The 25,889-nt window shown below is 41.3% G+C and overlaps 1 protein-coding gene and 1 non-coding gene across 2 annotated transcripts in view; both read left to right on the forward strand.

The window, feature by feature from the left end:
• arhgef17 (Rho guanine nucleotide exchange factor (GEF) 17) overlaps positions 1-25,889 on the forward strand; it is a 66,769-nt gene that overhangs the window by 33,246 nt on the left and 7,634 nt on the right. Inside the window, exons 3-16 of the mRNA XM_085429179.1 lie at positions 10,683-10,760; positions 16,373-16,555; positions 21,617-21,733; positions 22,142-22,234; positions 22,343-22,519; positions 22,660-22,710; positions 22,824-22,933; positions 23,071-23,156; positions 23,328-23,446; positions 23,711-23,918; positions 24,083-24,156; positions 24,247-24,330; positions 24,448-24,551; positions 25,710-25,825. Of these exons, the coding sequence (XP_085285305.1) occupies positions 10,683-10,760; positions 16,373-16,555; positions 21,617-21,733; positions 22,142-22,234; positions 22,343-22,519; positions 22,660-22,710; positions 22,824-22,933; positions 23,071-23,156; positions 23,328-23,446; positions 23,711-23,918; positions 24,083-24,156; positions 24,247-24,330; positions 24,448-24,551; positions 25,710-25,825 (1,600 nt within the window). The remainder of the gene's footprint in view (positions 1-10,682; positions 10,761-16,372; positions 16,556-21,616; positions 21,734-22,141; positions 22,235-22,342; positions 22,520-22,659; positions 22,711-22,823; positions 22,934-23,070; positions 23,157-23,327; positions 23,447-23,710; positions 23,919-24,082; positions 24,157-24,246; positions 24,331-24,447; positions 24,552-25,709; positions 25,826-25,889) is intronic.
• trnam-cau (transfer RNA methionine (anticodon CAU)) lies at positions 20,019-20,091 on the forward strand. Its single transcript has one exon. It is a non-coding gene; the product is annotated as a tRNA-Met (tRNA).

The raw sequence follows: 25,889 nt of genomic DNA on the forward strand, positions 1-25,889 counted from the left end.
AAGAGCCTAAAGTCTGTTTGAGGTTATTTGTGACTGAAAAAAAGAGACTAAAAGTCGCCTCATACTGAAATTCAACAGTGTATGACCCCAGTTTACCTTGTTACGTTACGCTCAGTGTTTACCATTAGCTTCTGTCTGTCCATCCGTCCATTACTATTAATTTGAAATATTAAACTTCATGTTTGTTAAGTTCTTGTAGATATGTTTTATTGTGTCGGATGATTCGAAAGCTTTCCTCACTGATGTTTTCAAGGACATATGTATGTAAAAATGGACAAATTTAAGAAATATGGGCATTAAACACTCAGTCAAATAACTCTGATAGGATTCCAGGTTATACCAATAACCAGGAATGAGGGAGATGGTCTCCTGTACTCCTCACCCTCAAACCATCTGTCTTCTCTGTCCAAAACATGAACATGTCCATCCTCTGGTACAGCTCATTCTTTTTCTGATGAGCTAACTCTCGCGTGTTGCTCTGCGTCTTCACAATCCTAAAGGAAAGTCCAGTACTAGTCTAGTTTGGGGTGATGGGAGACCCTGCCCCAGTTAGGTCACCAGCCCATTACAGGGCTAATACACAGAGAGTCAGACACGCATCACGGTCAAATTCAGATCTATGACCAAGTTAAAATCTCCGCTCAACAAAACATGCATGTCATTGGATTGTTGGAGGCAGTAATGTGATCAATTAATCAAAGACAAATTGGGAGATTTTTGAAAACAGCCTTCATGTTTTTAGAGTTAAAACTGAAGTTTGCTTGTACAAAAATGGTAAGCAGTGTAAGTGGTCATAGTTGGAAGGAAAAAACAACAAAACTCAGGTACAGTCATTTAAAAAGGACACCTTTGCTCACTGTTGTCATGGTTATGTGTGGGCTGCTGCTGCTATTCACTGCTCTGCTCAGCCTGACCGTGTAGAAACAGAAGAAGCAGAAATGGCTTTCCCTTTTCAAATCTGTTTCTCACTGTAATGGCAGGAGGGGAACTTTGTAGTGACTTCTCTTTGACGCTCAAAAGACCTTCCTCATGGCGAAGGCTTTATTTGATAAGTTAGAGAGGAAGTGGATGGATTTTAAATGGCACGCTGCTCATCCTAAGATGCTTCAATCGAGTATTTGTGGGGGGGATTGGTCGAGCCTGGCTGGTGTGAAGAGGAGCCTAAGCGCTGTGAGCGTCTGCCCTGCCTGCTGTCTCTTATTATACACACCCAGGGGGAGGGCCAGGACACACTCGAACACACCCACACATGCAGACGTGTGCACACACGCACTTTCTATCTCTCCCCTGTGCCGCACACAGACACACCACGACATGCACTCAGGTCTTGCTTACATCATCCGTGCAGCAGAAACAGATCAGACACCCGTGCATACATGCTGAAGTGCACTCCCTTGCCTTTCACTTTGACGAGCTGCGCAGCTGAGCCTACCTGCTCTAGAGCAGGCGCGAACCGAAGACACGAGTTTACATTTATGGGAGAGCAGGCAGGCTGCAAGAAAACAGCTGCAGGAAACATGCTTTATTTAACGTGGTAAGAGGGAAAGGTGGGGGGAATCCTTCGACCGTCAGGTGTGTCTGCTTTTCTTTATCTGGCAGAGATGAAGACCGAGTTTGTGTGAGTAAACAAACGGGTAGAAACCTTCACGGGCTGCCTCGCGGGAGTGTCTTATGTGCCAAAGTGAGTGTGCGTTCGGGCACACGGACCGTTCCGTATGCTTCAGATGGTTCGAACCCTAGCGCAGTTCAGCATCGCTTTGGAGGAAATGAATGAGAATGGAGAGAATACAGGAGATGAAGGAGGAGGAGGGAGAGATGGAGGAGGAGGAGAAGCTGGCTACAGAGATGCAGTGGATCAGTTCAGAAACAACAACGGCAATAGTAACTCCAGTGGGAATCTGAATGGAAATGGACTTAATGCTGGAAGCCCCAATGGAGAGGTAGATCAGTGGTTTTTGTTTATTTGTAGCACATAAAGGTGTGTGTTGCCCTTCTCTGCATATTAAAAGTTATCATTGGCTGATCCAGCTCGGTTTAGTTTTCCACTCTGTCCAACCTGTTTTATATCAGCTTTTTAAAATTCCCTTTCTTTAACTTCTTCTCCCCTTTTGGCTGCCTCAAATTCTGTTTGTCTTGTCCTAATTTCCCTGCCTTTCTTTCATTTTTATAGCTCATTCCTTGTTTTATTTTATCTGTCTCCACTGGATAATGTCTTTTTTCAGACCCCCCTCTGTCTCTATGTGTTGCATGTCTATAATACAATTAGAGCTGAGTGAATCACACGATTAGCGGACAAGCCCCCACTTAATGTATGTTACATAATGTGGGCACAGTGGTACCCAAGTGCCTAATATCTCACCTTTCTTTAGAAATTACAGTTTCAAGCAAAGAAATCACTGAATTATTTGTGAAAATTAGCTACATTTATTTAAAAATTAGTAATTAAAAATTCTCTACCAGAATCAGTTTGTTTTGTGCGTCTTTAGGGTATTTGAAAACTTTTATATGATAGCTCTGATAATGTACAGAAGCTATCCGCACAGTTACAAAACTACAAATAAATAATTTTTATACAAACTCCACAAAATAGACCTAAAGTCATGTTCAGGTGATGTTTTGTTTCTATAACTATCAGTATCATTTACGTGGGAGATAGATCATGGTTTTAAGTAACAATACTGCATAAATTTCATGTCTATGAAACATCCTGAAGCATTGTGCATGTTTTATCTATTTATGATAATTCGGCCGTGAGACCGCAATTGGATTTTTGGTTAACCTTTAGCTGTCATCATAATCATCATCATCATCATGTGGGATCGGTGGCCGATCAAAACAAGCTAGAGCAACTGATATCTTTTGATATAGGACACAAATAAAAGTTAGGGCTCCAAAAGTTCTGCAAAATTAAAATTCTATCATCTACAAATCTCTCGGCCAATTAGTTCATCGACTTAGAAAGATTGTTTTTCACATTATAAATCCCCAAATCAGTAAATACTTGATAACTTAGCTCAAAAATCAAAAATGCCAACAAACCAGTTATTCATTTTCTTTAGATTTTATTTTTTGTGAAATGGTGCAAGTACCAAATACACACCTCTGCACTAACTGTTTTATTCACTGTGTGAATGAGAGGTGAAACCAAGGTGAGGAGCTATTTACAGGAAGAGGCAAAGAGGAAAAGTTGGGACAGGCGATGAATTTAAAGAGGTGAGGATGGAGAAGCTAGGAAGGGGGATCAATAGTTCATTCGTGTGTCTGAGAGAGAGAAAATACGATTGATCACTATAGAGTAGGTCAGAGCAGTCTGGGCCTGCAAATGACAATTAGAGAAGCCCATAGAGATGCACATTTATGCTTTTTATCTGCATGCCAGAATTGTACAGAAAGAAAGCTTGAACACTGTAAATGAAGCGAAGGATGGAGGTCCCTTGCTTTCAGAGCTGCTACCTCAACAATGTGAAAATCCATCTTAATGTTTACAGCTGCCTATAAATAAAGGGAAAATGATAAAAGGAAATGATAGGCGATGAGGATGTTTTCTCTTTGGGCTAAGAGGACGCCTGTTGCTGCTTTTGCCAGGCTGTTGCCAGGGGATACAGTAGTCGGGAGGGGGGAGGTTGGGAGTGGGTGATGAGAAGTGACGAGAGCAACTGGAAGGAGCTGCAATGCTGACTCTGATGCTTTCAGTGAGCAAACTTCAGCTCAGAACACATTATGTTAACATATTTTTCAACTAAATTCACTAATGTTGTCCTAATGTTGGTTTTTTAAGTACAATTAATTAGAATAAACAAATTAATAAAATAAAAATGCTTATGACCTTCTTTAATTTAGGTCAAAAAGCTAATCTAGCCACCTATGCTTGCTACAAAAGCGAGTTACAATAGTTAACTTTAGTGGATAAATAATAGAGGCTGACCAATATGTCAGCCCTGCTGATATTATCTATTTGCTAATATTTATAGATTTATTGGTATTGCCTTTATACCGGCCGATATATGAAAATTAAAAAAGGAGAGATGGGAGAAACCCCCTTCAGCCATGTTATGGGTGTTGATGTTGCATAGTTTATCAACCGGAGGTCATTTTGCACCATCTTTCATCAGCAACACGCATTTGGAACGGAACAAATACAAAAAGTAGCTTATCAAACAATAAAACAAGAAGACTTTTAAACCGCATTCTCATTGTATTTTACTAAGGAATCGGTTAACTACACATAACAAATGTTTAGTGAGATATCAGTTTCAAGTCCCCAAATACTGCTATCAGTATGAATCTTACAAATCCTGTATCTGCCAGGCTCTAATAAATACAAACTGCTTCACGACAACCATAAAAACACAACAACTCACCCATAAAAATATACCAAAGCTAAACATTATCACCGTTAAGGTCATCCTCACTTTGAATGATAAGTGATGGCTGATAGCAGCATTCAACGCAGTTATCAAATTGTTTAGCTAATGCTCGCGCCAACAAGCCGGTGCTCCAGTTTTGTTTTTCTACTACATAACAGCATGATGACTTAGCCGTCCACCCTCTCATAAAAAAACAAAAATGCCCAACAACACAGACTTCAAAACAGGTCCTCAAACATCAGGTAACACCAGTGTGGCTATTTCTATTTTTTTTATATATATACATGTTTATAGTCTATGCTTCCACCTAAGCAACTAAGAACCTCTTTTAATCCCTTTGTATGGTTTTGGGTCATTCTGTGTACTAGGAGACAGACAAAAAAGTAAACAGGACCAACACATAACTTTGTAGGGCAGTGTGCAATCTTTTGTGAAAAGCTTTATGCAGCTGCACTCTTTACAGCTGTGTCCCATAATAACATGTGCAAATCTATTTCTTGTTGGATAAAAAGAGGCCACAGAGAGAAAGAAAAGCGAACTTACAATTTCCCAATAACACAAAACTGAACTCAGTTGTGGTACTTAGAGTAATTGGGTACTTCAGTCCTTTCTGGCTAAAAATGACACTTTAAATTAAAGAGATATATTGGGAAATGGGAGTTATGTTCCTAACAGCGAAACACCGTGTGGCATTCTGTTTTTCTCATTTAGTGCAACACTTTAAAGCAACCGAGAAAAATACTGTCTGAAAAAATAAGCAGCACAAGTGGAAACCTGGTTCGTAAATTCGCCTATCGGTAAACTTTATTGTCTAAATGCACTATAGGCTATAACAAAATATCCATCTTATCGTGATAGTGTTGATATTTGGATCCGTAGAAATCCCCCGCGAAATAACTTCAAGTCAAACAGAACAGCATCGGGCAGAGTCGGATGTGTGAGCCGCGGCTTTAATGTTGAGCTGCAGTGTTTGCTTGAGCTGTGAAGAAAAACTTGCTTTACGGACCCCCTGTACTCACACATTATTCAGGCACCAGAGCTCACAGAGGGACACAAGCGAACATATTGTACTCACAAAAACACACACATTCATCCAGACTGTTAACTGAGCATAATGTCTGACACTGAATATGCGTACGAGAGGAGAAAAATTGGGCATTTAACCTGTTAGTGCTGTGAATTTCATCCCAAATAAGCAGACTGTGACGTCTTTCTGAGCAGATCCCAGTTTAGGGTGATTAAATTACACAAATTCATACCTTGTAGTTAAAGCTGCATCGTTGTCGAGATCAGTGGAAGCAGGTGACTCAGGTTTATAAAGGATATGTAATTTAGGAGGTACTATATATTATATGAGTAATTATTTTAATACTTTAAATTAGATAATTGAGCAGCAGCTTGTACTCCAATTCATACATGCCAGCTTTATGTGATCACAGGAGTCGGGGTGTGTGTGTGTGGCATTTTGAGTCATACATCATGGAATCTATTTATTATTAACAGCGAAGATGTTTTTCTTTCTAAAATATTAATTCTTCTCCGATGATCTGATATGTAAGACAAAAGCAGCTTGTGCTTTGCAGGTTTTATGAGATAACAGCAGTGATAGGAGTGGTTTTCTCTTTCCCTGATGAAAAAGCTGAGAACACTGTGGTGGTGACTGTGCCATGTTTGGTCTCTCTGCGCTTAAAAAAAGCCCCCAGCTCTGTGCTGACAAGGACATTATTACATATCCAGTATTTATTGCACCTGTGCTTGATGAATTTCAGAGTGGTTCAGGTGTCAGGGCTAGAGTTGGCATCACCGGTCACAAACAGCCAGAGGCTGTGAGTCCAGCGTGTGATGTAGCTAAAGCCCAAATTAGACTGTACAGACTCAGTGTGGCTGCTACAGTCTGACAGCCTGTCCGGGGTTAGTAGACAAAGAATTGTATGTTTTTTTTATTGTCAATACATTTTGATTATATAGACCAGCGGTCCCCAACCCCCGGGCCTCGGACTGGTACCGGTCCGTGAGTCGTTTGGTACCGGGCCGCGAGAGTTGAGGCTCAGGTGTGACGTGAATAGTTTTCAGGGTTTTTATTGGTTTTCAGTGTTATTTTGTTATCGTTTTTATTGTTAACTCGTTTTTCCTGGGTCTTTTCACGTGTTATGAATAAATCTTCTTTTTTTCGGTACCGGTACTTGTTTTATTTTGTTGTATTTATCCGCGACACCTTAAAGGCCGGTCCGTGAAAATAATGTCGGGCATAAACCGGTCCGTGGCGCAAAAAAGTTGGGGACCACTGATATAGACACTCCCTGGCCACTTTTTTAGGTACACCTGTTCAGCTGCAAATTCTAAGTCAACCAATCATGCGGTAGCAACTCATTTAGGCATGTAGACATGGTGAAACGTAAGAAAGTTGCTGGTCTGTGTTTGAGAAACTGCTGATCCACTGGGACTTTACCACACAGCTGTCTCTAGTGTTTACAGAGGATGAGCTGCAAAAGGGAAAAAAACCCAAAAAACACCAGGTTTCATCTCTGACCTTAATGATGGATCAAGGCCTGTAGCTGTGATAATAGAGTAGAAAGGAGTCATCCTCACTCATTAGACTGTGGCAGCTTTCCTTCTTCCATCTGCCTCTTTTAAGGTAATTTCAGTTTACTACTCCCTGCAGCGTTAATATTACAGAGAAACAATCATAGGGGAGAGAAAAAAACAACATAATCGGTCAAGATCATACTTACTGCAGTTATTGTCTAGTTGCGCTTTCCTGTAAAAAGATGGGTTATTACCATCATGTTGGGTTTGCTCACATTCGCACCTGTAATTTGAACTCAAAGTCCAGTGATTTTGATAATTAGGCTGACTGCTTGTTTGATGTCCTATTTGGCTGTTTTGTTCGGATCTCGGAATGATGTCTTGTTCCCGGATCTCTGTGTTTACTTGGCTAGAACTGATAAAAAATGGAGGTGGATCTTATTTTGGGAGTTGCATTAAATAAAAGCGCTTGTGAGGAATGTTCTAATATTCGGCTTGAAGAGTGAAAACAAGTCGTGTTGCAGTCGTAGGGTGTTCAACATCTCTTCCTTTTCATGTGACTGAAAGCTGTTAATCCTGGATTCAGCTTTCCGTTTTGAAGGTTGACACTGCCTCAGCCCAGAGCGTCTTGACTTCAGCTCTACTGTGCCTGCCCCGTTGACCAATCAGCCTCTCAGCTGGGGTTACTATGGTAACCCTGCTAGCAAAATGAAACTGGCATTCCTAGCATTATTTCACTGTGTTCTGATGTGTCCATGTGTGATCTAATAAAAGCGACCAGCGCCGGACAGAGAAACATTCCTGTCCTCAGGGAAGCTCCCTTCATATTTAACTTGACTGTCGCGCACAAACGCTCATTGTTTCCCCATCTATTTCTCGTCGGGGTCAAGTGGTCAGCAGCGTTGTTCACTCGACAGCTGTTGTAAGAGTGCAGTTAATTCAGCGCCATTGCACCTGAGTGTGAGGAAATGCGTATATTAACCGGAGTGAAAACAGCCAGTCTCATGAAGAAGCCGTTTCCATGAAGCTTCCGTGAGAAAGAAAGAAAGGATCCGCATTTGTTAAGTTGATTACTGTAAATGAGGTTTCATTTGTGTGAGACAGTCATGCAGGGACAGCTGTGCTCTTGTGTGGAGGAGCTGCAGCTGAAGTTGCTGGGTGGGGGGAGAAACCAGTTTCCAGCAAAGACCTGACGCGGACCCTGAGAGACACATTCGGCCTTCAGTCGATCCATCAACATTTTAACATATTCATCAGTGTGTGTGTTGCTTCTGTGGACCATAACAGGGGACCAAACCACAGCTACTTAGGGGGCAATTAAGGACTATAAATGGATGATTACTATGTTGTTGTTTGCGTCCCTCTTTAGCTTTGTTTAATCCTGTATCTATGCTCCCCAACTCTATTGTGTTTGTGTGTGTTTGTCAGGGGTGAGTAGATTTGGAGAGAAGGAGCAGTTGAGCTGATTTACAGAGAAGTGTCACTGGCGGCTAACTTTCACTGCTGTTTCCTTATTTAAGAGGGCAAATCTTTCACTTACGATCACTCTGTTCTTCACACACACACACACACACACACACACACACACACACACACACACACACACACACACACACACACACACACACACACACACACACACACACACACTTCTATACACATTCCTCCATCCATCCACACGCCACCTTTCACTCTCCAGCGGTGCCCCACAGCGCCCCTGGGGTCTCCTTAGATGCCAAACGCTAAACATAACCTTTCTGGGAAGTTATTGTTACGGTTATTTATAGGACACAGCGCTGCTGGCAGAGCGGAGCAGGGGAAGAGGGGGGAAAAGCCTCCTCTGTCTATTTTTTGTGGCCTGTGTGTGTGTGTGTGTGTGTGTGTGTGTGTGTGTGTGTGTGTGTGTGTGTGTGAAAGAGAGAGAGAAAGAGGGGGAAAGAGCCATTGTGGTTATATATGCACCATAGGGGTATGCCTGTGGCTCTGTATGATATTTATAAGCCATGTTGGTTACCAGAATATTTTGGGAGTGTCTTTCGAGACCCTGGATAAAGCACATACTCCGTGATTGGAATCACTGATTTCGGTGTCACATTAACTACTTTTTAGCATGAGTCATTATAGCATGAACGAGCCGTGCTTGTGTGGACTTCCTAGCCCCGGTGACGCCTGACCATGGAGATATAATATTTCAATGGAAAAGCTTAAAAAATATAGAGCTCCTGCCACTGAGTTTTCTATTTACTTCTTGAGAAGAACAGATAAGTGAAATCAGATAAACCTAGGACAACAACAGTGATTGTGATTTCAGTTTAAGTGTTGCGTCGGCGGTGTTGGAGAGAAGGCGTGCAGAGAAAGGAAATGTAGATTTAAAATGCCAGAAAGACAAAAGGTCCATTATCGAAACACAAAAAGAACCGCTGGTTGTTTTTGTTTGTGGATATTTTTGACGATGGCGCACAGCAGCACTGAAAAATGATGATATTTATTACCATATGACTTACAGGCTGAGTGATGTTTCTCTTGTTTGGTCATAATCCACCCCGCTGTCTTGGGATCTTTTACTTTACAGACTGCTGGGAGTTTCCTGCTTTAAATGTCAACAACATAAAATTTTCATTTCCTATTAAAGTGCTGTTTCTTTGCTTGACAAAACGGAGCTCACTTGCTTTCTTTGTGCCCGTGTTGTTCTGCTTTCGTCTTTACTAACCTGGATGAGCCTATCCCTCTGGAAAAGGGAAAATCTGAACTAATCAGACCTCATGACCTTTTTCCACTGATCCAAAGTCCAACCTTTCTTCTTCCTAGCGAATTGAAGGCTTGTTTCCCCCCAATTATCCTCACTGATAAGTGGTTCTCTTAAGGCTGAACAGCTTTTCCAGGGATTTAATTTCACCAATTGGTGAAAGGATCAGGATTTTCTTTTTCTGACTACATTTCTTCCTTGAACAAGGCTCACGACTATCTGTCCAGGTTTTAATAATGCGTTGGAGGGTCTTCAGCCTAGTTTTAGCAGTTTCGGCAAACTTGTTGAGCAGTCTGAAACTGAGGAACATTATTCCACCACTGCAGGGCATGTTTTCCAGCTTGAGAAGCATCTCACTGCATCAGGTGAGGTTGAATAACTTGTTGCCAGACTAAACATATGAATCACTCTATGATAAGCTTAGTTAAATCTAGGTGGAGTTCTTGTTTTTTTTTTTTGGCCCGGCAGTGTTCGTGTTGTTTTTGCATTTGACGTTCTTTGTCATTTTCCACCTCTGTATTCACTGATTAAAAATTTAAGCCTTAACTTTCTGAAGAGTAAACATACACTCTGCTCAGAATTACCCCATATCAAATTTTGTATCCTGTGTAGAATTTCCAAGTAAAAAGAAATCATGTGAAACTGAACGTATTTAGTGTTTTTAGGCTTTACACTGCCTTTAAAAGCTCACAGTGCTTTCTGATCCTCCATAGCAAGATTCAGTTGTATTTGCTGTACCTGGTACACACTTTTTACTTGACCTTTTGAATTCTAGTTTATTTTTACTTACTTAAAAGGAGGAAAAAAAATGAGGAGAATGCATATTATATTGTATTAGATTTAGCTAATAGCTATTTTCCATCTGCAATCGCATGGGCAGGTGAGCATAAAACACCACTGCGATATTTTTACAGCATTGCATGTGCTTCTGTTTGTATATTATGTGGTTTGTTCATGACATAAAGGAGCATTAGATATGAACTAGATGACCCTACAAACATTAAGTGACCTTATATTTCTTTCTTATTCTTCTGTCTTCACAGGATATGAGGAAGCATGTCATGATGACCCTCTTAGACACAGAGCAGTCATATGTGGAGTCACTGCGTACTCTTATTCAGGTAATGTAACACACACTCACACACACACATAACTTCACATGCTCTCTTACGTATCTCTTGTTATAAGTGAGTCGTATTCGCAGGCAGACACGCAGAATAACTAAAAACTACAGATTGCTGAGGACATGAATACTGAATAACTGTGGATGTTATGTAATCCACTTATTCTCATTCATCCTGTCAGGCTAATCTGTTAACCCCGTCACATCCCACTGTCATCAGCATTATCTGCCACACACACCCACACTTCTGTATCCTATACCTGTCTGTGCTCTAATAGCTGACTAACCTTTACCCCAAATCTTAGCCGCATCCCTCTGTCTGGTTAACACGTTCCCAAACATGCACACACTCACTCTGGCACCCTGTGATCACCCTGTTGTGTAACCTGTCGCTGTGTGTGGGTGAACAGTAAGCATGCGTCTGCATTTTTACAAAATGTTCGCTCACATGCGCACACGCTGACTTTGACTGTGTGTGTGTGTGTTTCTGTGCATATGTGTGGCCACAAAGTGAATAAACCCAGGCCGTGTTCCCATGACGACACAGGGAAAGTAAATGTTACCACGGTGACTGGTGTATAAGTGCAGATCCTTGACGGAGGGTGTCAGATTTAGTTCGGGTGAGACGGCTCTTAAGTTGAAATCGGACTCTTTTGGGTTTCTGTTGAGGGACTTTTGGTGAAGTGCTCTGTGAATAATACAAGCTTTTGCCATATAACTAAGATGATTTTAAATCAGAGAGTACTTTGTGTTTAGTAAAGCTGAACTAATAACAGTGGTTTTAACAGTCTAAACAGTTTACACCTAGTCTTTTAAGAGAGGGCCATTATGCTCATTTTCCTGGTTGCATGGTCAGTAGCAATACTCATGTAGGCTGTTGCTTTTTAATGATGCTCAGGGCACCAAAGTGTGGCTGGAAAATATCCACCACACCATTACACCATCAGCACCAGCCTGAACCTTTACAAGGTAGGACGTAGGCATCCCTTCATGTTGTTTATACCAATTTCTAACCCTACCATTGAGTGCATTCCTGTTCTCAGCTGACAGAAGCGGCATCCAGTGTGGTCTTCTGCTGCTGCCGCCCATCTGCAGATTCAGAGGTGTTTTTCTCCATATCTTGGTTGTAACCAGTGGTTATTTGAGTTACTGTGTCCTTCTTGTCATCTTGAAACAGTCTGGCCGATGTCTTCTGACATCAACAAGATTTTCAAAGACACTTTTTTGGTCTTTTTTTTGGACTGGCCTGTCTGTCTTGTTTCTGACTTGTTCTTGGTGATTGTCTGCCTCAAAAGCAGCTGAGCTGCACATACAATGACACACACTATAGAACAGGTCTGTTTTACCCCGATTCACATTTAGCCCAAAAAGACCCAAAACAGATTTATTCTCTGCAGTACAGTTGTACAGTATATGCATGTGTTACCTACAGTGGGGCAAAAAAGTATTTAGTCAGCCACCGATTGTGCAAGTTCCCCCACTTAAAATGATGACAGAGGTCAGTAATTTGCACCAGAGGTACACTTCAACTGTGAGAGACAGAATGTGAAAAAAAAATCCATGAATCCACATGGTAGGATTTGTAAAGAATTTATTTGTAAATTAGGGTGGAAAATAAGTATTTGGTCACCTCAAACAAGGAAAATCTCTGGCTCTCACAGACCTGTAACGTCTTCTGTAAGAAGCTTTTCTGTCCCCCACTCGTTACCTGTATGAATGGCACCTGTTTGAACTCATCATCTGTATAAAAGACACCTGTCCACAGCCTCAAACAGTCAGACTCCAAACTCCGCCATGGCCAAGACCAAAGAGCTTTCGAAGGACACCAGGAAAAGTATTGTAGACCTGCACCAGACTGGGAAGAGTGAATCTACAATAGGCAAGCAGCTTGGTGTGAAAAAATCAACTGTGGGAGCAATCATCAGAAAATGGAAGACATACAAGACCACTGATAATCTCCCTCGATCTGGGGCTCCACGCAAGATCTCATCCCGTGGGGTCAAAATGATCATGAGAACGGTGAGCAAAGATCCCAGAACCACACGGGGGGACCTGGTGAATGACCTGCAGAGAGCTGGGACCAAAGTAACAAAGGTCACCATCAGTAACACACTACAACGGCAGGGAATCAAATCCCGCAGTGCCAGACGTGTTCCGCTGCTGAAGCCAGTGCATGTCCAGGCCCGTCTGAAGTTTGCCAGAGAGCACATGGATGATACAGCAGAGGATTGGGAGAATGTCATGTGGTCAGATGAAACCAAAGTAGAACTTTTTGGTATAAACTCAACTCGTCGTGTTTGGAGGAAGAAGAATACTGAGTTGCATCCCAAGAACACCATACCTACTGTGAAGCATGGGGGTGGAAACATCATGCTATGGGGCTGTTTTTCTGCCAAGGGGACAGGACGACTGATCCGTGTTAAGGACAGAATGAATGGGGCCATGTATCGTGAGATTTTGAGCCAAAACCTCCTTCCATCAGTGAGAACTTTGAAGATGAAACGAGGCTGGGTCTTCCAACATGACAATGATCCAAAACACACCGCCCGGGCAACAAAGGAGTGGCTCCGTAAGAAGCATTTGAAAGTCCTGGAGTGGCCTAGCCAGTCTCCAGACCTCAACCCCATAGAAAATCTGTGGCGGGAGTTGAAAGTCCGTGTTGCTCGGCGACAGCCCCAAAACATCACTGCTCTCGAGAAGATCTGCATGGAGGAATGGGCCAAAATACCAGCTACTGTGTGTGCAAACCTGGTAAAGACCTATAGTAAACGTTTGACCTCTGTTATTGCCAACAAAGGTTATGTTACAAAGTATTGAGTTGTATTTTTGTTATTGACCAAATACTTATTTTCCACCCTGATTTACGAATAAATTCTTTACAAATCCTACCATGTGGATTCATGGATTTTTTTTTTTCACATTCTGTCTCTCACAGTTGAAGTGTACCTCTGGTGCAAATTACTGACCTCTCTCATCATTTTAGGTGGGGGAACTTGCACAATCGGTGGCTGACTAAATACTTTTTTGCCCCACTGTATGTGATTAAATAATATTTGGGTTTTTATCTGGCTTAAAGATTTTAGGCCTTATTTAAAGCAAAATATACAAAAACACAGGTTTGAAATGGACATGTTGGACACACAAAGGAGAAATTAAATTAACATGGATATAGTAATGGTGTAATGGTGGCTAATGGTGTAACTGGGCCATGTCACAAAGACAAATGTTGCCACACAGTTCATTCAAGTTGATTCTGGAGTTTTTCCATCAATGTGCATGTCTGTCTTCCCACTTCACTGCTGCCATACTGTACCTGAGACTATCTAAATACAGAGAGGAAAGAGTTCGTCGAAACTGAGGTGCTTTCCTGTGACATAACGTTCGCAATTCCAGATAGTTACTGATTTGTTATGTAACACATTTCCAAGAAAAATGGATAAAGGAAGTCGACCAGCTTTCTTTTGTACAGATGTTTAAACCAGGAGATTGAATAAAAAGTGAAATGTGTCATGCAGTTCGTCAGTGCAGCATTCACAGCTTAGCGAACTTTGCAAATTTGGGAGCAATAGGGTTGAATCTGTCCGAGTTCATTTAAGAGTTAAGCTTTGAAATTTGGAAACTCAATTAATGCGATCACAGTGTGAGCGTCTCTGAGTTTGAGTGCGTCTGAGTCGAGCTTGTCGAAAGCAAAACTGTGTGATCTACACAGAATAAGGACAAAGGACAAAGTGAAGACAACATGTGATGGCAAAACCCGGTTTAATCATTTTGTTAATGTGCCGTCTGTGTCGACTGTGTTTATTCTGCGTTTACCCCGTACTGGCCACAGTGTTCATGAAATGTCTGCTCATATCAGCCTCGATCCAAGATTGAGATATCAGGGGTATGCTGTAACCAGGCATACTGTGTAGACATGTGCAGGTTTGACTTTTGTTTATTAACGCGTTTATCTTTTGTCTTTCTCTTGGTGTTTTTGCTTATTTGTGAATGCAGCTTTCATTCATCAGATAATGCAGGTGGCGTGATGTGAGGAATGAATTGCCAGACGCCAGCTGTTTTGAGCAGTGGCTGTTTTTGCAGTAAAGAGACCGCTTTTAGAGTGCATGAAGATTTCAGCAGCTTTAAGCATACAGCTGCAAAATTCTTGTAAACACATATTTTGTAAAAAATGAAAGAACTCTTTTAGCGTGAATCTTAGGGCTTAAATTGTAAGAAATAAATGTGTAAAATTACAGAAAATGTTCTAGTGGCTTGTTGGACAGACTGTCCTGCAATTATAAAGTGAACTTTTGTTTGTTAATTCAAAGATAATGTCCTATTTCGTTTATTTATTTGTGTATTTCTTTATTTTACTGTGTACAGATGGTGCAAAAGAAGACATTTCTATAGTACATAGTAAAAAAACAGAAAGTTTTCTATCATTTAATTATCTTTTACTCAGTTACGCTGGTGTGACACGAATGGCCATGGGGTGGAGATCTTTATCAGCTGAAAAATGTGTGAAAATGCAATTAAAGGTCCAAAATTTATGTCATACTTCACACTTTCACAAGGCCATCTAGTGGGATGGATCGTTGTCCTTGCCGGGCTGATTCCGGCCCCCAGGCCTTATGTTTGACACCCCTGACATGAACAGTTTTTGCTCTAAATCTACTGCACACCTGACAAAATTGCAGACTATGATGAAACAGCCTGCTTGGATAGAGAGCCTGTTTTGATATTGATAGCATTTACATTTTCCTCATTTAAAAAGGGTCCCGGACAGCAGACATGCACTTGTCCCCGGTCGTATTTATGGTATCCACTGCATTTTGATAAACATATATGCAGACTAAAAGTGGAACACAGTAATAAGAAGTTGATTTTAATAACAAAATTATTACAAGCAGTAAGACTGCAGTCGTTTTTTTATACGTGGGGCTTCTGGGAAACACCGGTCTTGGTGTTTATACTCTGGCAGGGTTCAACTAACAGGTTTACAAGGGTAAATTCTGTCACAGCAAACTTTTGCCTGTTTATAATTAAGACTTTACATATCAAAACAGGCACTCGATAGATGTTGTCTTTCTTGGAAGTTTTATACACTTGTTATTAAAAATAGAAGGGTGCTGGGAGAGTGCAGGCCTCTGCCAATTTTATAAGATCGCTCACCCGAGATTTAATGGGTTCATACATTTACCCGCTGAGGTGAGAGGAAAGATTTATGTCATGCTTAGGCAACTGTTTAAATTTTTAATTAGTCCACTGATCACGTGTGAAAGCAGTGGCAGGTTGATATAGAACGTGACATCAGTTTGAGAAAACACACTTACTATTGTTACTGTGCCAGTAACACTAACAGACATAAACTGAGGGATTACCACTGGATTTATTGTTCACTGGTTTTGAGAGGCAAGCTTGATATAAGCTCTCCTAAATGGATTTGATGAGTTAAACTGGCCTCCTTTGCGTTGTCTCCTCTTCATTGTTTTTGGCTGATAAAGTAACTGGTGCAATGAAAAAGTCTAAAATCGATTGCAATACTTTCTTAAAAAGACAAACACCTTATTAGTTTATGTCAAACATATTTATATGATCTGCTTGCTCATCAGCTGGTGATTCTCTCCTCAGGGCTACATGCGTCCTCTCAAACAGCCAGACAGCGGCTCTATAGTGGACCCCCTGCTGGTGGACGAGATGTTCTACCAAATCCCAGAGATCCTGGAGCACCACGAACAGTTCCTGGAGCAGGTCTCCGGCTGCGTGAGCCAGTGGCACGACAGGCAGACCGTTGGACACCTTCTTATCCAGTCGGTAAGCAGATATGGCAATAAGTCAAAGAGCACACATGCAGCTTCTTAACAGATGAGAACATAAGATATTTGGGCCATCATCAACACACACATGGGTCTTAAGAAAGTGTTGGACCATCAGAACACTTCACTGTGCCCCACCCAAATCTTTCATCACAATTTTGTTTTGTGGCATGAGCCTCAGATGAGGTCGCTTCTTCAGTTTAAAGTTTTAGCTTAAACTGCAAGCAGTGTGGAAATGGCCCTCACACCTTGGTGCACGTTGAGGTGTGCCATCACCCAGGGTTGTCCTGCAGATTAGGTGTTTCCTGCAGTCATTTCGGTGTGCTACCTTTACTCTAATTGTTACTTGTTACTTGTCACTTCCCGTGTAGGGATGGGTACCGGTAGGTTCTGACATAAATGGTAGTAACCAGACCAAAAAGCAGCACACATTTCGGTGCTTTATTTCGGTGCTTTTTTTCCCCTGAGATGTCATACACTTTGGATTCTAGCCAATCATTTTACCTTTCTGAGGATAGTAGGCGGGCCCAGGTAGGTACTTATCGGACACGGAGTTAGCAACATCCTCCGAAAACCCGAAGAGTAGAGTCCTGGCCTCTAGCCCTGCCAGTGTAGCAGAAATGATGACGGATGATGATGGCAGCAACAGCCGTTCTTCTCTGCGTGAGTAGCTTAATGTTGTTCGTGTGTAAGCTAACCATGTTATTAAATTAATGCATGTAAGGTGAACTAGCATACACCGTCGTAGTTACATGCCGCTGTCTTCTTGTTTGATGGCTGATACTCCCTTCACCCTGGTCAAAAAGGCTAAAATGACCAAAGAAAAAGAGGGAAACAGCTAAACATGAGAGGTTTTTGGACAAAGTTTGTGTTTTTTCCATTGATTAAGCACTGCTCCCACACAAGAGTGATACCATAAATCCCCTATAGCCGCAGAAAAGGCTAACATTGTTATCTTTTTACAAAAAAAAACAGCTGAACATGAGAGGTTTTTGGACCAATTTTGTGTTCTCCATTCTTGAAGCACCGGTTCGGGCACCATTTAAGCACCGGCACCGTCTCAAAAGTACCGGTTTGGTACTGGTATCGGATAAAACCTAAACAATACCCATCCCTATTCCTGTGCACACTAGGTGGCATTAGAGGTCTCCACTTATGCTGTATTCCAGAATAAGTCAAAAGTCAAATTTTCGGAGTTCTCGGTTGGCATTTGAATCTCGAACACCCCCACAACTTGGATTTCCCGTTTAGGAAGTTGGAGGAGCTCCGCCTACCCCAAGTTAGCAATCTACAATGGCGTCAATGAACACGAACAGCTTTAAGACTGTAATTTTTATCTAGGAAACTGCCATTAATTAATGAACATGTTGGAGAAGACCCACTTATTATATGTCATGGTGCATGGTGTATCATGTGTGGAACCCACAGTGAAAATTTCATGTGCGTGGGATGATGTTTATTGCTTAGTGGAGATGTCCTGTAGCCACTAGGTGGTGCTATGAGCATGACTAAATGCTGACACATTAGCTGTCTCCAGACTCAGATTGATCTCAAACATGTGACATGTTGAGACAGACTGAACAATGTACATTTGAGCTCTAACAATTTCACAGCCTGTGATGAATGATCATTCTGCCATGGACATGCCCATTAACGAAAACTTAAAAGCTTCCCAATTTACCATTGGCAAGTACTTTTTAGTCGACTTCTACTGTTTTGGTCCTGGTACCAATACTGCCTTTGTATAGAAAGATTGTCCTATTTTAGCATATTCAGAAATTTTATCTTGACTGTAAGCAAGAAATCCCTTCATGTGTTCCAATAAAGCTGTTGTACATGAGAAAGACATGGAACATCCTACAGTTTAAACCATAACACTATCCCATTGAATTTTGAATTAGTTAGAATTGGTCCACAACTTAAAAAAAACAAAGAAGCCACTGAAAGTTACACCTCTTCATCTGTAAAGTGAAACCTTTATGTTGATGAAAAAGATAGCGTGTACGGTGTTTCTGTGGACGCTATTATTTGCAAAAGTAGGGGCAGAAATGAAGCATCTGTGCAGACATGACTCATACTGTCACAGTCTGGCGAGGGCAGACTGTATGAATTGAGAAAAGGACCCAAAACGCAGACTCCAAGGAACAGGGAACAGAACTTGAAATGTTAACAAAGGCGAGCCGTTTAATATGGCTGGTAGAAAAGGTACAAACAAAGGGCAAGGCAAACTGAAGCAAAATTAACACAAACCTAAACTGGGGAATCTAAACAAACAATAAGAAAAACCTAGACAAGGAAATTGGAAGCATGGCATGGCATGGCATCGGAAACATGGCGTGGACAACAGACGACCTGACAATCACACACTGAAAACAGAGGACTTAAATACACAGGAGGTGATTAGGGGAAGTGGAGACACATGAGGAAACAGCTGACTAGGATAAACATAATGATGCACAGGCAAGAGTAAAACTAACCGCATGAGCACAGAACACAAGACCCCTTTTCAAAATAAAACAGGAAACATGCAGACGTAGACACGACAACCAGAACTTGACAACGTAAGACACAGACATGAAACGCATGAAGAGCAGGGGAGATTTAACATGGTTGGAAACGGAGGGGGAAATAATAAGAACTAGAAACACTTAGGCATGATAATACAAACTTGATAACATAAGACACGCAGCATGAAACACGAAGGGTGAGGGGAAGCTTAAATACAAGAAAACACAAGGAGTCCAATAACCAAATGAACTTAGATAACCTAATGAACAAAATAAACTCAAACTTAAAACACTGGGTCAAAAGACCCAGGACCATGACACATACGACATTTACTTTCCTGTAGACGTGAGCCTGAATGAATAAACAAACTTCGAATGAGGGGAAACTGTTTTTATTGAAAGATGGTCTATAGTTGGCAACACTAGTTTCATATTTTGTTTTTCCAGTGACCGCATGTTGACCCATTTAAAACTTCCCATGACCCAAGTGTGGCTCCCAAAGAAAAAAAAAAAGTGCTCCAGAGCTTCAGTGCTGGGCTAAATGTCAGATTTGAGTTTCCTAAGAATAAAGATAGAGGATTTTAATTCCAGGCTAAGAGATTTTCACTAAACAAATTCATCACCGAAGGTACTCAAATGCCAGCATTTGTTCCCTCAGTAGGTCACTGCAGACCATAATCAAAACCCCTAACAACAAACTGCATGTTTAGTAGTAAAGCAGATTGAGAAATGAATCACAAAATTAAATAAACTCATTAATAAATTTTTCCTGTCTGTTTGGAGTAGATGTTCCTTAAAATGACGGTGTAAGAAATGCAATAAAAAGATAACACTGAAAATAACTGTGTGCCTTTGTAGCTAAAGCTGTTGCAACGCTCAGAATGAGGACCCCTCCCCCACCCTTTCCCGCCCTCTCTCCCGCTCTTAAAGCGGCAGCGGTCACTACCGCTACAGGCCTCGTTGGCGCAGTAGGCAGCGCGTCAGTCTCATAATCTGAAGGTCGTGAGTTCGAGCCTCACACGGGGCATGAAATTTTCTGTCTCTTTGTTTGTCCAAGTTGTTTATATGTTTCATAGATTTTAGAAAAAGAGTCTTACATGAAGTGTTTTGTTTGATAACGATAAGTTAAGATGAATAGGATTTATTAAACAAAACACATTAGACTCTAATGCAGTAAGTCCTGCAATGAAGTGCAGGCCTTACTGCTGTCTGTTACGCAGCCATCTGGGAGCATTTGTTATGACAGACAAACTCAGCAGGGGTTCGAAGTTCATTTTGTCAGTCCATAAAATCCTGGACGTTACAGTGATCCCATGCTAATCGCAAACAAACAGCGGAGACGCGCAGGAAATAAATACTACAATAATAGTAAACAATGATCTTATCAGGCACAACACTGACACGACAGTTTCATAAAAAGTAGATTCATGTTTTCATAACTGTATTTTTTACTTTTTGTTTTTAGAATATAATATATACACATTCAGCCAAAGGTTTTACTGAATAGTTTAATCGTCATTACATCATTATGGGTGCAAATATCAGTTGGGGTTTTTGGGGGTGGTCTAATGTTCGAAGGTTAACACATTCAGTGTATTTACAGGGTAAGGAAACTAAGTTTCACCAGATTTTATTCTTAATCTTTCTTCCATTTGTTTCTCCCCGTGTAACTAATCTTGCTCATCCTGCTCAGATTTTATTTGTCAGAATTTTGTTACTGAGAGGCGGATGATAAGGATAGGGAAACCGGAAGTCAGTCCATTTCATCAAAGGGCAGAAAGATGATGACTCAGTGACGCTAAATACAGCACCACATTGTGGTTCTCTCTCTGCTCGTGTCGCCGACTGCTGTGTCTTCTACCCTTTTATTTGTGAAAAGAAAGCAGGTCAGGGTGATTCATCTCAATCTGTGCGTTTCTGTTGTGAGACAGAGAGGACTGCATCCTCAGATTTCTTCTTCTTTTATTCCTTTTTTTTAGTGCCAGTTAAATCAAGTGGAAATCCACTAACGTGAAAGCTTCTTTGTGTGGCTTAGGAATTAAAATAGTAAAATAGTTTGATCTTATATGCCGTTTGTTCTGTTGTTGTCTTCCCTGATTATTTAAACCTCTTAAGTGTAGCTGGTTTATACTGGAATTTTATGTTTTGCTCTTTGCAAGAAATTGAACAAGACTGTGGTGTCTGTGTTTCACAACAATCACCACAACAGTCGCCTCAAGCTGCTTTATATTGTAAGAAGAAGACCCTTCAATAATAGAGATAAAACCCCAGCAATTATATGAACCTTTATTGAACCAGCAGGGCTCAGTGCATTGTGGGAAGCCCCCAGCAGCTTAGACCTATTGCAAGATTCAGGGTCACCTGATCCAGCCCTAACTATAAGCTTTATTAAAAAAGACATTTTTAACTGTCTGTCTCCTGAATCCAAACTAGGAGCTGAAAGCTGAAGGCTTGCCTCTTATTCCACTTTTAAATACTCTAGGAACCACAAGTAAGCCCTCAGACTCAGTGCACAAACTAACTGAAATGTCCTCTTTTTCTTCTCTCTCTAGTTCTCCAAAGAAGCACTAGCTAACATGTACTCTGCATACATTGACAACTTCCTCAATGCTAAAGATGCTGTGAGGATTGCCAAGGAGGCCAAGCCAGCGTTTCACAAGTTTCTGGAGGTGAGTGTTGGATTGAAAAAACTTCTTTTATACATAGTAACGATGCAAGTTTGTCCACTACCAGCTTTTTGTTAGTGACAAAAATGTAGCTTTAAGCTTTAAGTTATGTGTTGCTTTCAGTGTTCTCATTTTTTTTCTGTTTTATAACCATCATCCAGCTTCATTGCAGGCAGAGTCAGAGAGACTTTATTTATACCTAAGGGGCAATTCATATAGATGATACCTTGCCGACCATACATACAATACACAAACATCACATTGACAGCAGGAGCAGCTGCTGTGGAACCACTTCACCATCTTGTGGTAGAGATGTGAATTACAGGATTGAGCCAGCTGTAGAGCCTCTGATACTGGTGGTTCTTATATCATCCACTTTGTCTTCATCCCCCCCTTCTTTTAATCTAACAGCAAAACATGCGTGAAAACAAGGAGAAGCAGGCTCTGGGTGATCTGATGATCAAGCCGGTGCAGAGGATTCCTCGATACGAGCTGCTAGTTAAGGTGAGTGATTTAAAAATCGAACTATGAGCCTGCTGTGAAAGTAACTCAGACTGTTTAGTGATGGAAAGCCCACTTAAACAGAGATGAATGTGCTGTTGTTTGTTCAAGGATTTGCTCAAGCACACTCCAGAGGATCACCCAGACCACCCGTACTTACTGGACGCCCAGAGGGACATTAAACGACTGGCGGAGAAGATCAATAAAGGAAGACGCTCTGCTGAGGAGGCAGAGAGGGAAGCCAGGGTCATCCAGGAGATTGAGGCACACATAGAAGGAGTCGAGCACGTGAGACATTTGCTTACCTCTGCTGATTTGAGCTTTGTTGTCTGAGCGTTATGTTTTTTTCTAAAGCCGCTTTCACCCAGCATAGATAATAAAAACAATAAAGTAAAACAATAACTTCCTTATATGTATGTTTGTCTCAGATTCTAAACCCCCAGAGGAAGTTCTTGAGACAAGAAATAGTCATGGAGGCGGTAAGAAACACTCCTGGAATTATATTATAAAGCTGTATTATATTATAAGGTGTGATCCTCTTGTGAAGGTTACATTTTTCTAACCCTGTACTTGTGTTCCTGTCTCTCTGTAGAAGACAGTGGGTGGAAAGAAGGATCGTTCCCTCTTCCTCTTCAGTGATCTGATCATCTGCACCACTCTCAAGAGGAAGTCTGGCTCATTAAGACGCAGCTCCATGAGCCTGTATGTAATGCACACAGGCCATCAGAGCACAGTTTCTAAACCATACTGCCCCCTGGTGTTAAACAATATGTACACCAGATGTTCACTTTTTTTTTCTCAATTACATCTTTCCTGTTTTTCCCTTCATCCCTCCTCAGATACTCTGCTGCCAGCGTGATTGATACTTCAAGTAAATACAAGTTTTTGTGGAAACTTCCCCTGGAGGATGTGGAGGTGGTGAAAAGTAAGACTTATGCTGCAGTTTGTGTAGAACATGGATCTATAAGTCATATCTACCACCGAAAAACACACAAAGAACCAAAATAATTTTGTTGTTTGGTACTTTGTTATATAAAATCACCTGGAGAAGTAATGTGGAATTTGCTTTTGCTGTTTATTTTTCACCCTTTTCCAGGCTCCACGCAGGCAACAAATAAGGACAGTATCCAGAAGATGATTGGCCGGTTAGATGAGGATCTCAGCACGCTGGGTCAGATCAGCAAACTGTCTGAGACCCTCAGCCTCCCACACCAGGTGCTGTGAAAGATGCAGTGACAAAAAACTCCATCGTTCTCTCTCTTTGCACATCTACTTTTCTTGGACACATGGAAACTTCTTCTAGTCTCCTCTTTGAAATATTCAGTTATATACAGGTTGTTACAGACATAAAGAAAAAACTTTATTGAGCGTTTCATCTTTTCTCTCTTTCGTCCACTTTTGTGCGTTTGCGTTGTGTTTACAGCTGAGTGTGCGTGGCACTTTGAAACTCAATTCTACCCTTTTTTCCTTTTCTTTCAGCCCCTAGACGAGGTAATAAAGGATCTGATGGCCTCGGTGCACAGGGAGCTGTCGGATAAACAGTCGTTGGCCTTCAGTATGACCTTCCTGCCCACGAAGCTGGAGTTGACCACTGCTTCTGCAGAGACAAGCTTCATTTTTGAGTTTGCTACACCCGACGCTCGCTCCAGCTTCGAGCAGGCCTTTGAGGAGGCCAAGAAAAAATTAGGTAAGTCGAAAAAAGTTTTAGAGTGAGATACAGTATTATTTTCTCCATTAGTTCAGGAGCTAAAGCATGTGGGTGATTTCATGTCTTGCTTGACTTTCTTTAAAAAAAAATGCTCTTACTTCGATCTAAATATGGCTAATTCTTTTTGTGTCACGTGTGTTTAGCGATGAATAAGGACCAGTGGGACCCAGAGTTCCTGAAGGCCATTCCCATTATGAAGACCCGCAGTGGAATGCAGGTGAGAGCAGTGGGAAGCATTTTCTGTGAAGCTGCCCTTTTTTTTTATCCACAGAACAGAAGAACTCATTACTTTGCTGTTTGTCTCCAGTTTTCATGCGCCTCTCCCAGCCACAGCTGTCTAGACAGCGGATGTGAAGTGTGGGTGTGTAACAGTGACGGATACGTGGGACAGGTGAGAAGAGATTGGATGCGATTATGCCATGTTCTCCAATCAAAGAGGAAGAAACAAACACAACAAAAAACAACATAATTTGGATTTTGTAGACTGATGCTGATGTTTCCTTTGCAGGTTTGTCTGCTGAACATCAAAGATGAGCCCACAGTGGAGGCGTGTATCGCTGTCTGCTCAGCCAGGATTATCTGCATTGCTGCAGTACCAGGACTTAAGGGAAGGTCAGTACACACACGCACACACACACACACACACACACACACACACACACACACACACACACGCACACACACGCACGGATGTGACTGAGTGCACAGATAGACAGGTTGTGTCTGATTTAGAAAAGAATAAATCTGATGACGGTCTCTAATGAAAAGTTTTTTCCAATTTCACTGATTTGTTTTTCTACAAAAAAGAAAGTTATTTTTGTTTCTTTTTAACTATATAAACTGGGCTAAAAGTCAGCCATATAGTATTACCTTTTAATGATCATTAAAAAAGTTGATCCATCTACTGTTCACTGAAGCATCATCAGAAATAGTCTCAGGGGATGGGTGGCTGTCAAGAAACCATCCTTAAGAAAGGGAAACACGGAGGAAAGGCTGAGGTATTCTTCATGTAATTACACAAGACCTGGTCTGAAAATCAGTGGCAACAGGTCTTAAGACTTCAAATCAAGAGGGGAGACGTGCAACATTCAGTGTCTACAGCTATCTGTGAATTATGAACACAAAAGTACTGTCAGGTTTGATCCACCATGCAGTACCACCTGGAAAGCTTCTCATTGGTAACAGGTTCATTTTTCTGCATGACAGTGATCCCAAACACATTGCCAATATAGTATAAGCATACCTGAATAGAAAGTACACACAATCCACACAGTCATGGATTGGCCTCCCCAGCACCTGGACCTTTGCATTATTGAGGCACAGAGACATAGAACAGAACAAAAAGGCAACCAACATCCAAAGAAGAGCTTTGAATGTCCTTCAAGATGCCTGGAGAAATATTCCTGAAGACTACTCAAAGACATTACAAAAAACCTTACTTGAGAGAGTTCAGGCTGTGTTAAAGAATAAATGCAGTTTAAATATTATCAAATACTGACTTTCAAGCTTATTGTACAAACTCTGTTTTTGCTTGCTACGCTGTGTTTCCATCTATCCCTTCAAGTACCTTCTATTTCCCAGGACTTTTGCACAGTAGCCTATATACTGCTCCATTAAATCTGTTGAAGAATTTAAATACCAGTCGATATTAGACCCCACAAAATCTTTAATCTCAGTAAAAAACCCAAACAAACAAGATCAAGTGTGCATCTAACGACAGCTACTGTCTGTTCCTGACTTTATCTTAACTAATCGCTCTTGACTTCCCAGGGAGCGTGGATCAGAGCCTCCTCTTGCACCTACCTCTGTGGCAGCTGGTCACACCCAGCAGCAGCTCCTCATATCCATTTCTCAGTCAACTCCAGAATTAACAGAGCAACCCACAGGTGAGTTAGTGGCTTTCTAAATTATATCACTTCATGTTCTTCTTGCATAAGGTCTTTTATGAAA

This window comes from Rhamphochromis longiceps, linkage group LG14, assembly GCF_057381845.1.
Source record: "Rhamphochromis longiceps isolate RC_006_pf linkage group LG14, R_longiceps_female_GT1.1, whole genome shotgun sequence".
Classification (NCBI taxonomy): domain Eukaryota; kingdom Metazoa; phylum Chordata; class Actinopteri; order Cichliformes; family Cichlidae; genus Rhamphochromis; species Rhamphochromis longiceps.